This window comes from Phocoena sinus, chromosome 6, assembly GCF_008692025.1.
Source record: "Phocoena sinus isolate mPhoSin1 chromosome 6, mPhoSin1.pri, whole genome shotgun sequence".
Classification (NCBI taxonomy): domain Eukaryota; kingdom Metazoa; phylum Chordata; class Mammalia; order Artiodactyla; family Phocoenidae; genus Phocoena; species Phocoena sinus.
In genome coordinates this window covers 30,912,182-30,928,535 of record NC_045768.1, presented here as the reverse complement: position 1 = coordinate 30,928,535, position 16,354 = coordinate 30,912,182, and the positions used below count along the sequence as shown (strand labels likewise).

Genomic DNA, 16,354 nt, shown 5'->3' with positions numbered 1-16,354 from the left:
ACAGGAACTACAAACCTGCAGCCTGCGAAAAGGAGACTCCAAACACAGTAAGTTAAGCAAAATGAGAAGACAGAAAAACACACAGCAGATGAAGGAGCACGGTAAAAACCCACCACACCTAAAAAATGAAGAGGAAACAGGCAGTCTACCTGAAAAAGAATTCAGAATAATGATAGTAAATATGATCCAAAATCTTGGAAATAGAATAGAAAAATGCAAGAAACATTTAACAAGGACCTAGAAGAACTAAAGAGGAAACAAGCAATGATGCACAACACAATAAATGAAATTAAAAATATGCTAGAATGCATCAATAGCAGAATAACTCGAGGCAGAAGAACAGATAAGTGACCTGGAAGATAAAATAGTGGAAATAACTACTGCAGAGCAGAATAAAGAAAAAAGAATGAAAAGAACTGAGGACAGTCTCAGAGACCTCTGGGACAATTAAACGCACCAACATTCAAATTATAGGGGTCCAATAAGAAGAAGAGAAAAAGAAAGGGACTGAGAAAATATTTGAAGAGATTATAGTTGAAAACTTCCCTAAAATGGGAAAGGAAATAGTCACTCAACTCCAGGAAGCACAGAGAGTTCCATACAGGATAAATCCAAGGAGAAACATGCCAAGACACATATTAATCAAACTATCAAAAATTATATACAAAGAAAACATATTAAAAGCAGCAAGGAAAAAACAACAAATAACACACAAGGGAATCCCCATAAGGTTAACAGCTGATCTTTCAGCAGAAACTCTGCAAGCCAGAAGGGAGGGCAGGACATATTTAAAGTGACGAAGGAGAAAAACCTACAACCAAGATTACTCTAACCAGCAAGGATCTCATTCAGATCTGATGGAGAAATTCAAACCATTACAGACAAGCAAAAGCTGAGAGAGTTCAGCACCACCAAACCTGCTTTACAACAAATGGTAAAGGAACTTCTCTAGGCAAGAAACACAAAGAAGGAAAAGACCTACAATAACAAACCCAAAACAATTAAGAAAATGGGAATAGGAACATACATATCGATAATTACCTTAAATGTAAATGGACTAAATGCTCCCACCAAAAGACACAGACTGGCTGAATGGATACAAAAACAAGACCCTTATATATGCTGCCTATAAGAGACCCACTTCAGACCTAGGGACACATACAGACTGAAAGTGAGGGGATGGAAAAAGATATTCCATGCAAATGGAAACCAAAAGAAAGCTGGAGTAGCAATTCTCATATCAGACAAAATAGACTTTAAAATAAAGACTATTACAAGAGACAAAGAAGGATACTACATAATGATCAAGGGATCAATCCAAGAAGAAGAGAGAACAACTGTAAATATTTATGCACCCAACATAGGAGCACCTCAATACATAAGGCAAATACTAACAGCCATAAAAGGGGAAATCGACAGTAACACATTCATAGTAGGGGACTTTAACACCCCACTTTCACCAATGGACAGATCATCCAAAATGAAAATAAATAAGGAAACACAAGCTAATGATAGTTTAAATGATACATTAAACAAGATGCACTTAATTGATATTTATAGGACATTCCATCCAAAAAACAACAGAATACACATTTTTCTCAAGTGCTCATGGAACATTCTCCAGGATAGATCATATCTTGGGTCACAAATCAAGCCTTGGGAAATTTAAGAAATCTGAAATCTTATCAAGTATCTTTTTCGACCACAAAGCTATGAGACTAGAAATCAATTACAGGAAAAGATCTGTAAAAAATACAAACACATGGAGGCTAAACAATACACTGCTTAATAACGAAGTGATCACTGAAGAAATCAAAGAGGAAATCAAAAAATTCCTAGAAACAAATGACAATGGAGACATGATGACCCAAAACCTATGGGATGCAGCAAAAGCAGTTCTAAGAGGGATGTTTATAGCAATACAATCCTACCTTAAAAAACAGGAAACATCTCAAATAAACAAACTAACCTTGCACCTAAGCAATTAGAGAAAGAAGAACAAAAAAACCCCAAAGTTAGCAGAAGGAAAGAAATCATAAAGATCAGATCAGAAATAAATGAAAAAGAAATGAAGGAAACAATAGCAAAGATCAATAAAACTAAAAGCTGGTTCTTTGAGAAGATAAACAAAATTGATAAACCATTAGCCAGACTCATGAAGAAAAAAAGGAAGAAGACTCAAATCAATAGAATGAGAAATAAAAAGGGAGAAGTAACAACTGACACTGCAGAAATACAAAGGATCATGAGAGATTACTACAAGCAACTCTATGCCAATAAAATGGACAACCTGAAAGAAATGGACAAATTCTTAGAAAGGTGCAACCTGCCGAGACTGAACCAGGAAGAAATAGAAAATATGAACAGACCAATCACAAGCACTCAAACTGAAACTGTGATTAAAAATCTTCCAACAAACAAAATCCCAGGACCAGATGTCTTCACAGACGAATTCTATCAAACACTTAGAGAAGAGCTAACACCTATCCTTCTCAAACTCTTCCAAAATATAGCAGAGGGAGGAACACTCCCAAACTCATTCTACGAGGCCACCATCACCCTGATGCCAAAACCAGACAAAGATGTCACAAAGAAATAAAACTACAGGCCAATATCACTGATGAACATAGATGCAAAAATCCTCAACAAAATACTAGCAAACAGAATCCAACAACACATTAAAAGGATCATACATCATGATCAAGTGGGGTTTATGCCAGGAATGCAAGGATTCTTCAATATACGCAAATCAATCAATGTGATACACCATATTCACAATTTGGAGAAAAACCATATGATCATCTCAATAGATGCAGAGAAAGCTTTTGACAAAATTCAACACCCATTTATGATTAAAAACCTCCAGAAAGCAGGCATAGAGGGAACTTTCCTCAACATAATAAAGGCCATATATAACAAACCCACAGCCAACATCGTCCTCAATGGTGAAAAACTGAAACCATTTCCACTAAGATCAGGAAGGACACAAGGTTGCCCACTCTCACCACTATTATTCAACATAGTTTTTGAAGTTTTAGCCACAGCAATCAGAGAAGAAAAGGAAATAAAAGGAATCCAAATTGGAAAAGAAGTAAAGCTGTCACTGTTTGCACATGACATGATACTATACATAGAGAATCCTAAAGATGCTACCAGAAAACTACTAGAGCTAATCAATGAATTTGATAAAGTAGCAGGATACAAAATTAATGCACAGAAATCTCTGGCATTCCTTTACACTAGTGATGAAAAATCTGAACGTGAAATTAAGAAAACACTCCCATTTACCACTGCAACAAAAACAATAAAATATGTAGGAATAAACCTACCTAAAGAGACAAAAGACCTGTATGCAGAAAATTATAAGACACTGATGAAAGAAATTAAAGATGATACAAACAGATGGAGAGAGATACCATGTTCTTGGATTGGAAGAATCTACATTGTGAAAATGACTCTACTACCCAAAGCAATCTACAGATTCAATGTGATCCCTATCAAACTACCACTGGCATTTTTCACAGAACTAGAAAAAAAAAATTCACAATTTGTATGGAAACACAAAAGACCCCGAATAGCCAAAGCAATCCTGAGTGGAGCTGGAGGAATAAGGCTCCCTGTCTTCAGACTATACTACAAAGCTACAGTAATCAAGACAGTATGGTAGTGGCACAAAAACAGAAATATAGATCAATGGAACAGGATAGAAAGCCCAGAGATAAACCCATGCATATATGGTCCTGTTATCTTTGATAAAGGAGGCAAGAATATACAGTGCAGAAAAGACAGCCTCTTCAATAAGTGGTGCTGCTAAAACCAGACAGGTACATGTAAAAGTATGAAATTAGAACACTCCCTAATACCATACACAAAAATAAACTCAAAATGGATTAAAGACCTAAATGTAAGGCCAAACACTATAAAACTCTTAGAGGAAAACATAGGTAGAACACTCTATGACATAAATCACAGCAAGATCTTTTTTGACCCACCTCCTAGAGAAATGGAAAGAAAAACAAAAATAAACAAATGGGACCTAATGAATCTTAAAAGCTTTCGCACAGCAAAGGAAACCATGAAGAAGATGAAAAGACAACCCTCAGAATGGGAGAAAATATTTGCAAATGAAGCAACTGACAAAGGATTAATCTCCAAAATTTACAAGCAGCTCATGCAGCTCAATAACAAAAAACAAACTCAATCTAAAAATGGGCAGAAGACCTAAACAGACATTTCTCCAAAGAAGATATATAGATTGCCAACAAACACATGAAAGAATGCTCAACATCATTAATCATTAGAGAAATGCAAATCGAAACTACAATGAGATATCATCTCACACCGGTCAGAATGGCCATCATGAAAAAATCTAGAAACAATAAATGCTGGAGAGGGTGTGGAGAAAAGGGAACCCTGTTGAACTGTTGGTGGGAATGTAAATCGATACAGCCACTATGGAGAACAGTATGGAGCGTCCTTAAAAAACTACAAATAGAACTACTATACGACCCAGCAATCCCACTACTGGGCATATACCCTGAGAAAACCATAATTCAAAAAGAGTCATGTATCACAATGTTCATTGAAGCTCTATTTACAATAGCCAGGACATGGAAGCAATCTAAGTGTCCATCAAGAGATGAATGGATAAAGAAGATGTGGCACATATATACAATGGAATATTACTCAGCCATAAAAAGAAACGAAATTGAGTTATTTGTAGTGAGGTGGATGGACCTAGAGTCTGTCATACAGAGTGAAGTAAGTCAGAAAGAGAAAAACAAATACCGTATGCTAACACATATATGTGGAATCTAAGGGGAAAAAAAGGTCATGAAGAACCTAGGGGTAAGACGGGAATAAAGACACAGACCTACTAGAGCACGGAGTTGAGGATGTGCGGAGGGAGAAGGGCAAGCTGTGACAAAGTGCGAGAGTGGCATGGACATATATACACTACCAAACGTAAAACAGATAGCGGGTGGGAAGCAGCCGCATAGCACAGGGAGATCAGCTAGGTGGTTTGTGACCACCTAGAGGGGTGGGATAGGGAGGGTGGGAGGGAGGGAGATGCAAGAGGGAAGAGATATGGGAACATACGTATATGTATAACTGATTCACTTCGTTATAAAGCAGAAACTAACACACCATTGTAAGGCAATTATACTCCAATAAAGATGTTAAAAAAAAAATAAACACTGAGAAAATCGTTGTGGGATCCCCTTTAACCTTTTTTGTACTTCATGCATTAGAAGCTTTCCTGAATTCTCATCACTCTCAACATTTCTCAGTCAGCCACTTCACCCTCATGAAGTCCTTTTGTTAACTGCCCCTCACATAACTCTTCTATTTTGTATTAAGCTTAACCCTGCTACTCTTCTCTACATCACTGACGAAGTCCCTTTTGACAGCTTAACACTGAGAGATCACCTCCTGACTGCTCATAATGATCTACAGGAAAATCTTTTGAGTAATGCTGACCTCTCATGGTTCACTGGTGGTTCTTATTTAAAAGGTGCTAGTGGCAAATATTGTGCTGGGTAAGCTACTTCAACTCCTTTGATGTTGTTGAGGCTGAATCTTTACCTATGGCTACTTTGGCCAAACAGGCTGAATTATACACTCTTACGTGGGCTTGTACTTTAGACAAGGACAAAACTGGCAATATTTATACTGATAGCAGATATGCTTTCAGAGTAACTCATGATTTTGAAATGTTGTAGAAGCAACATGGCTTCCTTACTTCCAGCAGAAATAAAAATTTAAATGGCCCCTATGTTCAGAAATTTTTACCTGCTGCCTTAGCTATTATTAATACTTTGGGAGCATTCTAACCCTGACTCTCTGCAAGCTAAGGAAATCACCTTGCAGAAATCATTTCCGCAAAAAAAGGCTGGCCTTAAAGGGACCAGCTGCAGCCAAACCTTTGTCATGGTCTAAAGAGTTATTTCCCCAAGTGGTAACTTAAGAAAACTCGCTAGAAAAGTCCAAAAATTGGCCTCAGAAAAGGAAAAACAAGATTGGAAGTTCAACAATTGTTGGTTTGATAAAAAGAGAAACCTCTGATTTAGACCAAGTAACAACCCAGTCCTACCAGAGACTCTAAAATTCCCACTCCTCACCACTGCACATGCATTAAACTACAGATCTACTGACAAAATGACAACATTCATGAATCAATATTGGGGAAACACTAACTAACCCATGAAAAGTGCATACCTCACTTGTCCCACTTGTCCAAAATACAAGCCAGGGAAGCCTGTTTATACTGCTCCCAGACATTTTTAACTGCCTAATAGACCATTCGAGGTCTGACAAATGGGTTTCATACAACTTTCTCCACCTCAAGGATATAAATATGTTTTAGTCATGGTCTGTATGTTTTCACAATGGACTGTTGCCTTCCCTTACAGACAGGCTACTGCCTCTTCTGTGGCTAAAGTCCTTTTGGAAATTATCTGTACCTCTTCAATTTCATAGTGATCAAGGAACCCTTTTACTGACCAGGTGCTTTGATAAGTCTGTGCTGTTTGGCTGGTTTTACACATTTCACTGTACTTTCTGCCCTCAAACCTTTGGCTTAGTCAAACACACCAGTGGCATTATTAAGACTCAGTTAGCAAAATTGGTACAGGCCCTCTAAGTACTTTGACCAAAAACATTGCCATTGGTCTTTCTAAATCTCAGATCCATACTTTTTGGAACCCATAAACTCTCACCCTTTGTGACAGTCAAATGACACCCAACGTTTTAGCTCTTGCTTCTTTTGACCCACAACTGATAAAAGAAGAGATACTCCAATATTGCAAAGGCCTAATTGCTTCTATTAAAAATAACTATGTTTTGGTAGAGCAATCTTTTCACAGTGTACTCTTGGGAGACAAGGACCTTATGATTCACATTCTGTAACCTGGAGATTTCATCTACTGGAAAAGACACTTCCATAAAAGCTCTCTTTAGCCTCACAGGAAAGGCCCTTATGCACCAAACTCCAAGGAACAGACTCTTGGATTCATGTGACACATCTAAAGAAAGCATCGAACCCTTAGTAGACCTGCACATCATCTAGTGACCTGAAAGTAAAGATTTCCCAGAATTGAAGCAGATGACATCAGATGAGACAACTTTCCCAAGATATTCAGACCAGGCCTATTGGAAGTTTGCCAAATTTTGATGATGACATAATGCTTTAGATGATCTTGATAACATATGGATTTTAGATTAAAAGTGCCTGATAGTTGTCCTTCCCTGTTACTTGCATGGTACCTCAACTGGTTTCCAATCTATGCACTTGCCCTCCAGTGTGAGACACTACACCCAGGAAAGGTCCTTTCTGGCATTGAGGGACAAAAAGCTGCTGAAACTGGAAAACCTGACTCTTGATCAGTGATGTTTTCAGAGAAAGATCTTGATCTAAAGGGGCAAATGTAAAAAATTAATAAACTAGAAACCTCAATTAAATAGAGTTGGGAGACTAGAAGGGGGAGCTCTCAGGCCCCACAACAAAGTCCAACTAGAAGAAGAAATACTCCTCTTCTTTCCTGGCAAGGATTCAGCCAATGAAAAGTCACAGAGTCTTTGTTTACTATAGCTCTTCCCCCGCCCACTTCCTTTTCCCCTCCATAAAAGTGCTCTCTTTCCCTTGCTGTGTCGGGAATTGCATGTGGCTCTCCATGGTTGAGACACCAAATTGCAGTTCTCTGCTGATCTCAAATAAACCCATCTTTGCTAGAGAAATATCTGGAGGTCTATTTGTTTTAGGTCAATAGTCCCGAAAATAACAGAAATGAGATGATTCTATCCATCATTTAGCAAAACCCTACAATCTCAAACAACCAAAGAACTTCAATGGCCAGTGGGAACAAAGCATGTACTAATCCCACCCACACGCCCAGTTCTAGAGTTTTGGAATATGTAACTAATGTCCAAGGAAAATGCTCCTTCAAGAATATATCAGGTTCTACTGACTGAATACTATGGATTTAACATTTAACACACCAATGCTGGTGCGTTGACTTAATGTCTGAAACTGCCACAGCCATCTTGTGACCTTGAGGAGAAGGCCAGGAAATTACAGAAATGTCAATCCAGTCTCCTCAGTAAGAAACTCCACTGAGTTTCCAAACTAAAGCTAGAACCACCTATCTCCAGATCTGTTACATGAGAGAATAAAATGCCTTATGTTGATGTTGTTTAAGCCACACTCAGTGACTTTTCTGGAAACATAGCCAGAACATTCCTAATGTATTCACCATGGGAGGAACACGTGCTAAAACTCAGGAGCAGTGTGTTCAGGTAACCATAGTAGCTCTTCATTACTTGAGTTTAGAGTATCAGACAGGAGGTAGCAAAATAAGGCTGGAAAAGAAAACAGCAGCTTGACAGGGAATGACTTTGAAGAACATGCTAATAAGCAGCCTTTACTCTTTTCCTAACTACAGAGGGGAATCAGGACAGATTTTTAGGAGAGGCATAAGATAAGGCAGAAGTACGCAGAAGTCAGATTATGGAAAATTTTATCTAACATGCTAGGAAGCCTGACTAGGAAGCCTAGTAAATTGGGAGATGGCTAAGCAAGACAGTAAAATAACTGTGCTCTAGAAAAACCAGTCTTATGATTCTGACTTGCAAAATTGGAGGCAGAAAAGCCAAGCTTATTGCAATGGTACAGGCAAGAAATAATGGTGCCCTGAGCTAAGCAGCACCAGCAGGGAAAAAAAGGAAACAAGACAATAAGTTAGTTATGGGTGCAGAATATACAGCTCCTAGTTACCAATTTGGTATAGGAGAGCAAAGGAAAAGAAGGAGTTAAAGTTTTTGTTGTTGTTGTTCTTTATGGTACGAAATGTTGTTTTTTATGGTACAAAATAAAGTTTTCATTCTCCTTGAGCACTGGCCCCATACAAGGACAGTTTCAGAGAGTCACATCTCTTCTAAAGCCTTACTGATTCCCTAGATTTTCTTAGGAAAAAAAGACATTTTATTAAGTAATGTTTGGGGGTTTTTTCTTACTATTTAGAAAAATATGAATGAATGTACTATCTAGCTGACACAAATGTGAGAAATTCTTATGGTAAAGGGGAAACAAAATGAAACAAATTGAGTCATATATACACTCCATTTTTCATCCTGCATATTAAGAGAAGTGGCTTGAACCACCCAACCCCCTGCCCTTTGGGTTAAAAGAAACTTTCAAGCTCTGAAATTCTATATCAAGTTAAAAGATATAGTCACAGTTATGGCAAGGAGAGATGAGAACTCAGAATGGATTTGGCCATGGAAGATAAAGTAAAAGCCAGTATAACATGGATGAACAGAAAAAAGGTGACTCAGATATATGCAGGCTTTATCTAATTTACTTCTGGCCTTTGGCAGAACACTAACTCTTATTACAACTTCTGCCACCAAATTTTCAATTGGGGAATTTAGAGTCCTTAGAAGATACTTCAAATCAACAGATGGAGAAATAAGACTTTCAAGGAATTGAAGTATCTGAGGTCTATCCTCCTGCAGAAGAGACAGTGTGAAGCAGGTTTAATGGAAATACTCAGAGTCTAGGAAAGAAATCAGGTTTCCAGGCCTGGCTTAGTCACTAACTAGCTATCTGTGTGATACTGGTAGAAAGAATGATAGAAAAGTCACGCAGCACCTACAAGGTGACCCAAGCTAAAAGAGTGTAAAGCAGAATCACATAACATTTTAATTTCTCATCTAAGCCAAGCAGAGGGCTAGCACAATGATAACAATGCCTATTTGATAGTTCAAGGACAATTCCATTATCTGCATCAAAAATAGCTATTTAAAAATTCAGTGCATCAGTAGATTGTCAGCAATTGTTGCTCATCTTACAATTGCAATTCTCACAGTACTTTGGTGATCCTTATATGAGAAAGGATGCAGTACAGAGTCTTAATTACTTAGACTGCTCCTTATTAAGAAAAAAAAATTAGCAATAAATAAGGGCTAACATGCATCGACCCTCTTACAACAGCAAAGCACATTTTAAAATTTAAAGGTACGTGGATTAGAAAGTACTATAGCATTATGTTTAAGACCTGTCAAGTAACTAAAAATTCTGACCCACTCTTCAAAGAAATAGATTATCTACCTGGTTAAGTATGGTGATTTAATAATTATCAGAGAAGGTGATAATAATAATAACTGATCAGATTTATTGAGTATTTAGTGTTGCCTGTTACTCTAATAAGCACTTGGCTTCTAGTATTCTTTTTTTTTTTTTTTTTTTTTTTTTTGCAGTACGCGGGCCTCTCACTGTTGTGGCCTCTCCCGTTGCGGAGCACAGGCTCCGGACGCGCAGGCTCAATGGCCATGGCTCACGGGCCCAGCTGCTCCGTGGCATGTGGGATCTTCCCAGACTGGGGCACAAACCTGGGTCCCCTGCATCGGCAGGTGGACTCTCAACCACTGCGCCACTAGGGAAGCCCTAGTATTCCTTTAATTCTCACAATAACCTTATGAAGTAGTGTCACTACAATATTATTTAATAGAGGAAGAAACTGAGGATTAGGGGTTCTTAATAACTTGCCCAGATTCCCACAACCAGATGGGATGGAGCCAGAAATGAAACCCATTTCTGTCTGAATCCAAAGCCAATGCCTTTGATTCCATGACAGACACAGGCTAACTATGCATTTCATCTTTCTGAGCAGAAGACACGGGATACAAAATAAATCATGTGAATAATATAAATATGTAATAGAATTTCAAGTTCACTGAGGGAGAATCATACTTGGAAGTTAAAAGAAGTCACAGAATATCATGCTTATTGAAAAATAGGGATTGAAACTGACTGAAAAGGTCAAATTTATCTTAGGATGTCTCAGGAGAAAGTTGGCATCTTCCTCAAAATATGCCAAATCTCCTTTCTCTAGTTGGAAAGGGAGGTCTTCATAGTCACAGTACGCCAAGGCCAAGACAGCAAAGCCCTGACTGGCCAGGAGACTGGCTCGGATTTCAATCAGTCCACCAATACCACCAAACAAATCAATAACCACTGGGAAACGGCCCTCTCCTGAAAACAAAACCAAACCAAAAAAAACCACAGAATTGAGTATGAAGGGAAGGTGAGAAGACAAATATGACAACATGAAGAAATGCATCACAAATCTTAGAATTGATGTATAAAATTTCAATAGAATTTCCACATTTTCAGCCTTTTTTTCTGGGGCAGAATTAAAGCTGATTGAGTATATAATGGAGCATAATATTCAGAAGTTTCACTGGACACCATGTTCATTGACATGTTTAATCTCTACAGCCAAAGAGAATTCAGGACTCTTAATGAGTCATATCTATAGTGCTGGAGTAAAGACAGCCAAAGAAATTAGGCAAGGGCTTCTTAACCTACACAAATAGGCTTCAGGAAATCAGCGAAGGTCCTGAAATTACATGCAAGACTATACATTTATATGTGCATTTTACTGATGAGAGCACCCACAGATTTAATTGGGTTCTCAAAGAAGTATATGGCTTTAAAAAAAAAAAGTATTGAAATGATTATGTTAGCTAAAATCCTGATTTAACACTGCTCTGTTACACTCATCTGACTATACAGTGACGAAATTTTACACCAGAATAGGGATGGTCAGGGTATCATTCTACACTCACTGTGTAGGCAGCTTGCTTCCAAAATAAAGCAGAGCTCACATACTGAAAGTAATTTATCATACCCTTATTGGGGATATACTATTATTGTATAAGTGATTTTAGCTAAGAAAGCCTGATCCTATCCATATTTGAAAGGGGTGACTTGATTTAAAGGAGTACTGGGAATTGTCAAAACAAAATATTGCTATATTTTCTCACCTTGAGAAAAGGAGAAATAAAGTGATACTGAATACATCTTGGTTTAAAAGTACCACTTGAATACATGAATAGGGATGTTTTTGCATATTCTGATTGACAGTACTTAAGAGTACTGAGCCTCTTATTCTGGAAAAATGTTGTTGAGAACTTCTTTGAGACCTGACTCAACCGTTTTTGGCTCCACAGAACACAACCCTTTTCTGTACACCAAGAGAATAAGCACCCAAATCAGGAGACCCAGCACACACAATGTCTAAGAGAGTTCACAAATAGCACACCCTAAACCAGCACATCATCCCAAGGTGAAAGGCCTGAACTAATATTCAGGTTATTTTTAATAGATCTTTATTGGAGTATAATTACTTCACAATACTATGTTAGTTTCTGTTGTACAACAAAGCGAATCAGCCATATGCATACATATGTCCCCGTATCCCCTCCCTCTTGAGCCTCCCTCCCATCCTCCCTATCCCACCCCTCTAGGTCATCGCAAAGCACTGAGCCAAATATTCAGATTCTTAACTGAATATTAGCGTCAAGGTCGTTTGTGCCACTTACTTCCTGATCCCCACACACAATAAAGCAGTCTATATGCTAAATACTGGGGGTAAAAATTTTTCAAATTTACCCAAAAAGGTGCATGGGTCATGGTGAATTTGCAAAGGGAAGCTTTTTTTCCTTTTACGCCATCTAACACTCTATGCTGTCAGAAATCACCTCTAACACTTCAGGTTTCCTTAACCCATCTCAGTTCTAGAAGGTGACTATTAAAAAAAAAAAAAAAGGCAGGGAGAGAGAGGGAATACATCCTGATGATGTGATGGCTGTGTCTCAAATCAAAGCACATGTCTGAATAAGGCAACCTCAGACACACCTGAAACCTGGACCTACTGAGGGCTACTTCTGGGAAATTAACTTTGCTTCATTCAGTCCCCACAATAAACTCTGAGAAATGTACCAATAGATGTTTTGAACCACTTTTTGGTATGTTGAGATCACTATGAGAAACTGAATGTTCTGAAAAGTTTTATAGCCATTAGGGAGCATGTTATATTAGCTGCTGATTTATGGAATATCCTATAAATATGCAATATTTATGGAACTAGAGGGTATAAAGTTTCTTTGCATCTATATTTCTTGCAATATTTCAACCCATTATATCATCAGCTTATTGTGACAATCATGCAATGACCTATGCCTAAATTAAAACTCAGACATGACAGAACCCCCAAAAGAAGCTGGGATACAGTTCCGTATCAGGATGTGGGTCTTCAGATAGCTAGGCTTCAATGTGAATGAATTTCACATAAATCCAAAGCTATGGAAATCTCATAATGCAGGGACTCCATAAACTACTGTTATATCCTTAGCTCCAGAATTGCTGAGATAAAATTTGAGCTGGAATGAAGTTATCACCACGTTCTTGTTCTGACCCAAAGTTAACTCTGATTCTGAGTCAGGAAAGGAATGCTCTCTATTTTATCCACATCCAAGTAAACTTCTAGGAGGATAAGGGATTTAAAAGAGGAAAAAAAAAAAAGATGACAATAACCAGGGCAATTCCACTCACCTGGAGGGAGAAGGAGGGCTCCTGGATGGAGAAGGAGGGCTCCCCGAAGGCAGCTTTCTTTGACTTGAATTCGGGTGACACCAGGTGCTACATACCACCTCTCCAAAGTCAGGCTGACCTTTGGAGTAGTGATGGTGGTGTGGGTAACCATTACATCTGAATCATAAAGTTTTAATTGGACCTGCAAGGGGTTATTCATAACATCTCTTTTCAGCAGTTTAGTTAATATCTTCTCAAGTTTCAGGGACCAGAGGAGACCCATAGGGTGGACTCCTACACAGTCACCTCCAAGAGAAGATGCATGCTCTAGGTCCACCTCACCAACTTCACTGGCCCTAGAGTAGGCTTGAGAATGAAACAGGATTCCCTTTTCATCTTCCAGTGACGTCCAAAGAAGCACTATCTGAAATGGAGTCAGGTCTTTAGCTATGCGCTGGCTCATCAACACGAGTGCACTTGCAGGGGTAGCTGTCAGCTGAATCCTTGTTACAGTGTGGCTCCTTGGATGATTCTTCACTAATGCCTTCAGTAAACCTCAACACAGAAAGAAATATGGGAGAATGAAATAAGGCAGCGATAAGGTTAACGAAAAGTAAACTGGACCAGGAATCAGGCTGCTTGGGATTCAGCTCTAACTCTCCAGTTACTTAGCAAATACCCTGATATAATCTTCAAGTTCAAGATTCCTAGGAGTGTTCAACAAATTTCTGGAAGATATATAGCAAGGTGATAAGTTTCACAACAATAATGATCCAAGGCTGAGGAAGCAGCAGTCAAAATATGCAAGGAAAACATCACAATCTGCCATCTAGAGCCTTTGAAAAATCAAGTACAATGGAGAATAGGAGTGAGAGGTGGGGTTGAAAACAGGGGGACTTGATGACCGTCTCTATGTAAGAAACAGGTGACTCTACTACTAATCCCCTCCCTGAGTCCTGCAAACAGAATGCCTTGGCATCTAAAATTTTACCTACAAGAGCACAAAAAATAGAATGATCTTTCAAAAGAATGAGAATAAAGTCTCTCAGGAGAACAAGGAGGCTGACATATTGCTCCCTAGGAAAAAAAAATACTCATAGCTTCCTAGTTAGGATTTACCCAGTCCTAAGCAAAACGAGAAACTGACAAGCCCTTCAGGTACACAGAAGTGTTTTTGTTTTGTTAAACTCATTAGATTGCCAAGAATGCAAAGAATCTAAATGAATTAAACTCTAGCAAGTGACAAGCTCCTCATAGAAGAGAAGAAATTTTCACTCCTACGTGGTGACTTTCAATTATGAAGAAGCAACAAGAACAATAACAAAAACCCATAGAGAAAAATAAAGAGAAATCCATAGAAAATTTAATGCACTTAAGATGCAGATCGTCAGACTAATAATTGAAAAAGCAAATTGCTGTATTTTTAGAAAGGTATTGTCAAGATAAAAGACACAGACAGATTGAAAATAAAAGGGAAGAAAAATATAGGCAACACAGATACTGAACATAAGAAAGCTAGTGGGGCTATATGTATATCAACTTTATATCAACTTATATCAAGACTATATACAGGACTTCCCTGGTGGTCCAGTGGCTAAGACTCTGCACTCCCAGTGCAGGCGGCCTGGGTTTGATCCCTGGTCAGGGAACTAGATCCCACATGCTGCAACTAAGAAGTTCACATGCTGCAACTAAAGACCCCGCATGCCACAATGAAGATCCCACATGAAACAACGAAGATCCTGTGTGCTGCAACTGAGACACAACACAGCCAAATAAATAAATATATTTTTTAAAAGACTATATATAAGTGTATATATATATTTATTTATTTATTTATAGCCATTTATGTCAAGACAAAGAGTATTACTAGAGGTAAAGGGGGATATTTCATAATAATAAAGAAATCAAGTCATCAAGAAAATATATTTTTAAACGTATATACACTCTGTAATAACAGAGTTTCAAAATACATGAAGCAAAATTGAAAGAATTTTTAAAAATCCACAATCATAGCTGAGAATTTTAGCAACTGTCTCTCAGTAAATGACAGTTCAAGTCGATTTTAAAAATTCAGTAAGATACCAAAGATTTGGACAACACTCCCAACCAACTTGATCTCAATGACATTTATAAAACACTATACCTCAAAACTGAAATATATATATTCTTTCTAAAGAAACCAAGTACTGATTTCTGCTTAGAATGTAGGCAGCTAGAAAGAGTGTTGTTCCATCAATAATAACAAGCAAATGTGAATAATCTTGAAAATCATAACTTATATTGAATCTGTCAGAGAGATGAGGTTGCAGGGACACTAACTAGCCTGAAATGTAAGAAAAGAAGGGTGCCTTCATGATGAAACAACCTTGTAAACCTGCAGCAGAGCACAAGATGGGGCCTCCATACAAGCAGATAACCGGAATTCAGCTAAATTTTCAGTGAATTGCTAAAGGCTGTGTGAGCTAGCATAAACATAGAAAACACCCAGAAGCTGCAGACACAAGAGGAGTTTGCACCCAATAACAGGCTCTTCTTTATGTACCTCACCAGATGGTTATGAGAAAGATTGGGGTAGGACAAGAAACTGGAAAAATGTTTCCTGACTTGGGCAGTCCTGGAGGAGGGCAGCAGCCACCACTGCAAGAAAGGCACAAAGCTCCACCTGAACCTTTTTTCCCTGAGGAATAAAATCCTTAAGCCACTAGGAGAGAGGATGACCAACTGAGCCAGTTTCTTGGGACTGAAGCATTTCCCAAGATGCAGGACTTTCAGAGCTAAAACCGGGACAGTCCCAGAAAAATCAGGAGGAGTTGGTCACCCTACTGGAGAAAGAACACCAAGTCCTGTCACTCTCAAGGCACAGGAGACCTACTGTTGCTGGAGGCAGGAAAAAATGAATGGGGAAAAAACAAAAAGCAAACAAAAAAACCCTTACCCCTGGAGAAGGACAGGAAACCATCCTGGACTCAAATAATT

General features: G+C 38.3%; 1 protein-coding gene across 1 annotated transcript in view; it reads right to left on the bottom strand.

The window, feature by feature from the left end:
• LOC116754977 (bile acid-CoA:amino acid N-acyltransferase-like) overlaps positions 1-16,354 on the bottom strand; it is a 62,517-nt gene that overhangs the window by 13,218 nt on the left and 32,945 nt on the right. The window contains 2 exon segments of the mRNA XM_032633861.1: positions 10,812-11,032; positions 13,397-13,930. Of these exon segments, the coding sequence (XP_032489752.1) occupies positions 10,812-11,032; positions 13,397-13,930 (755 nt within the window).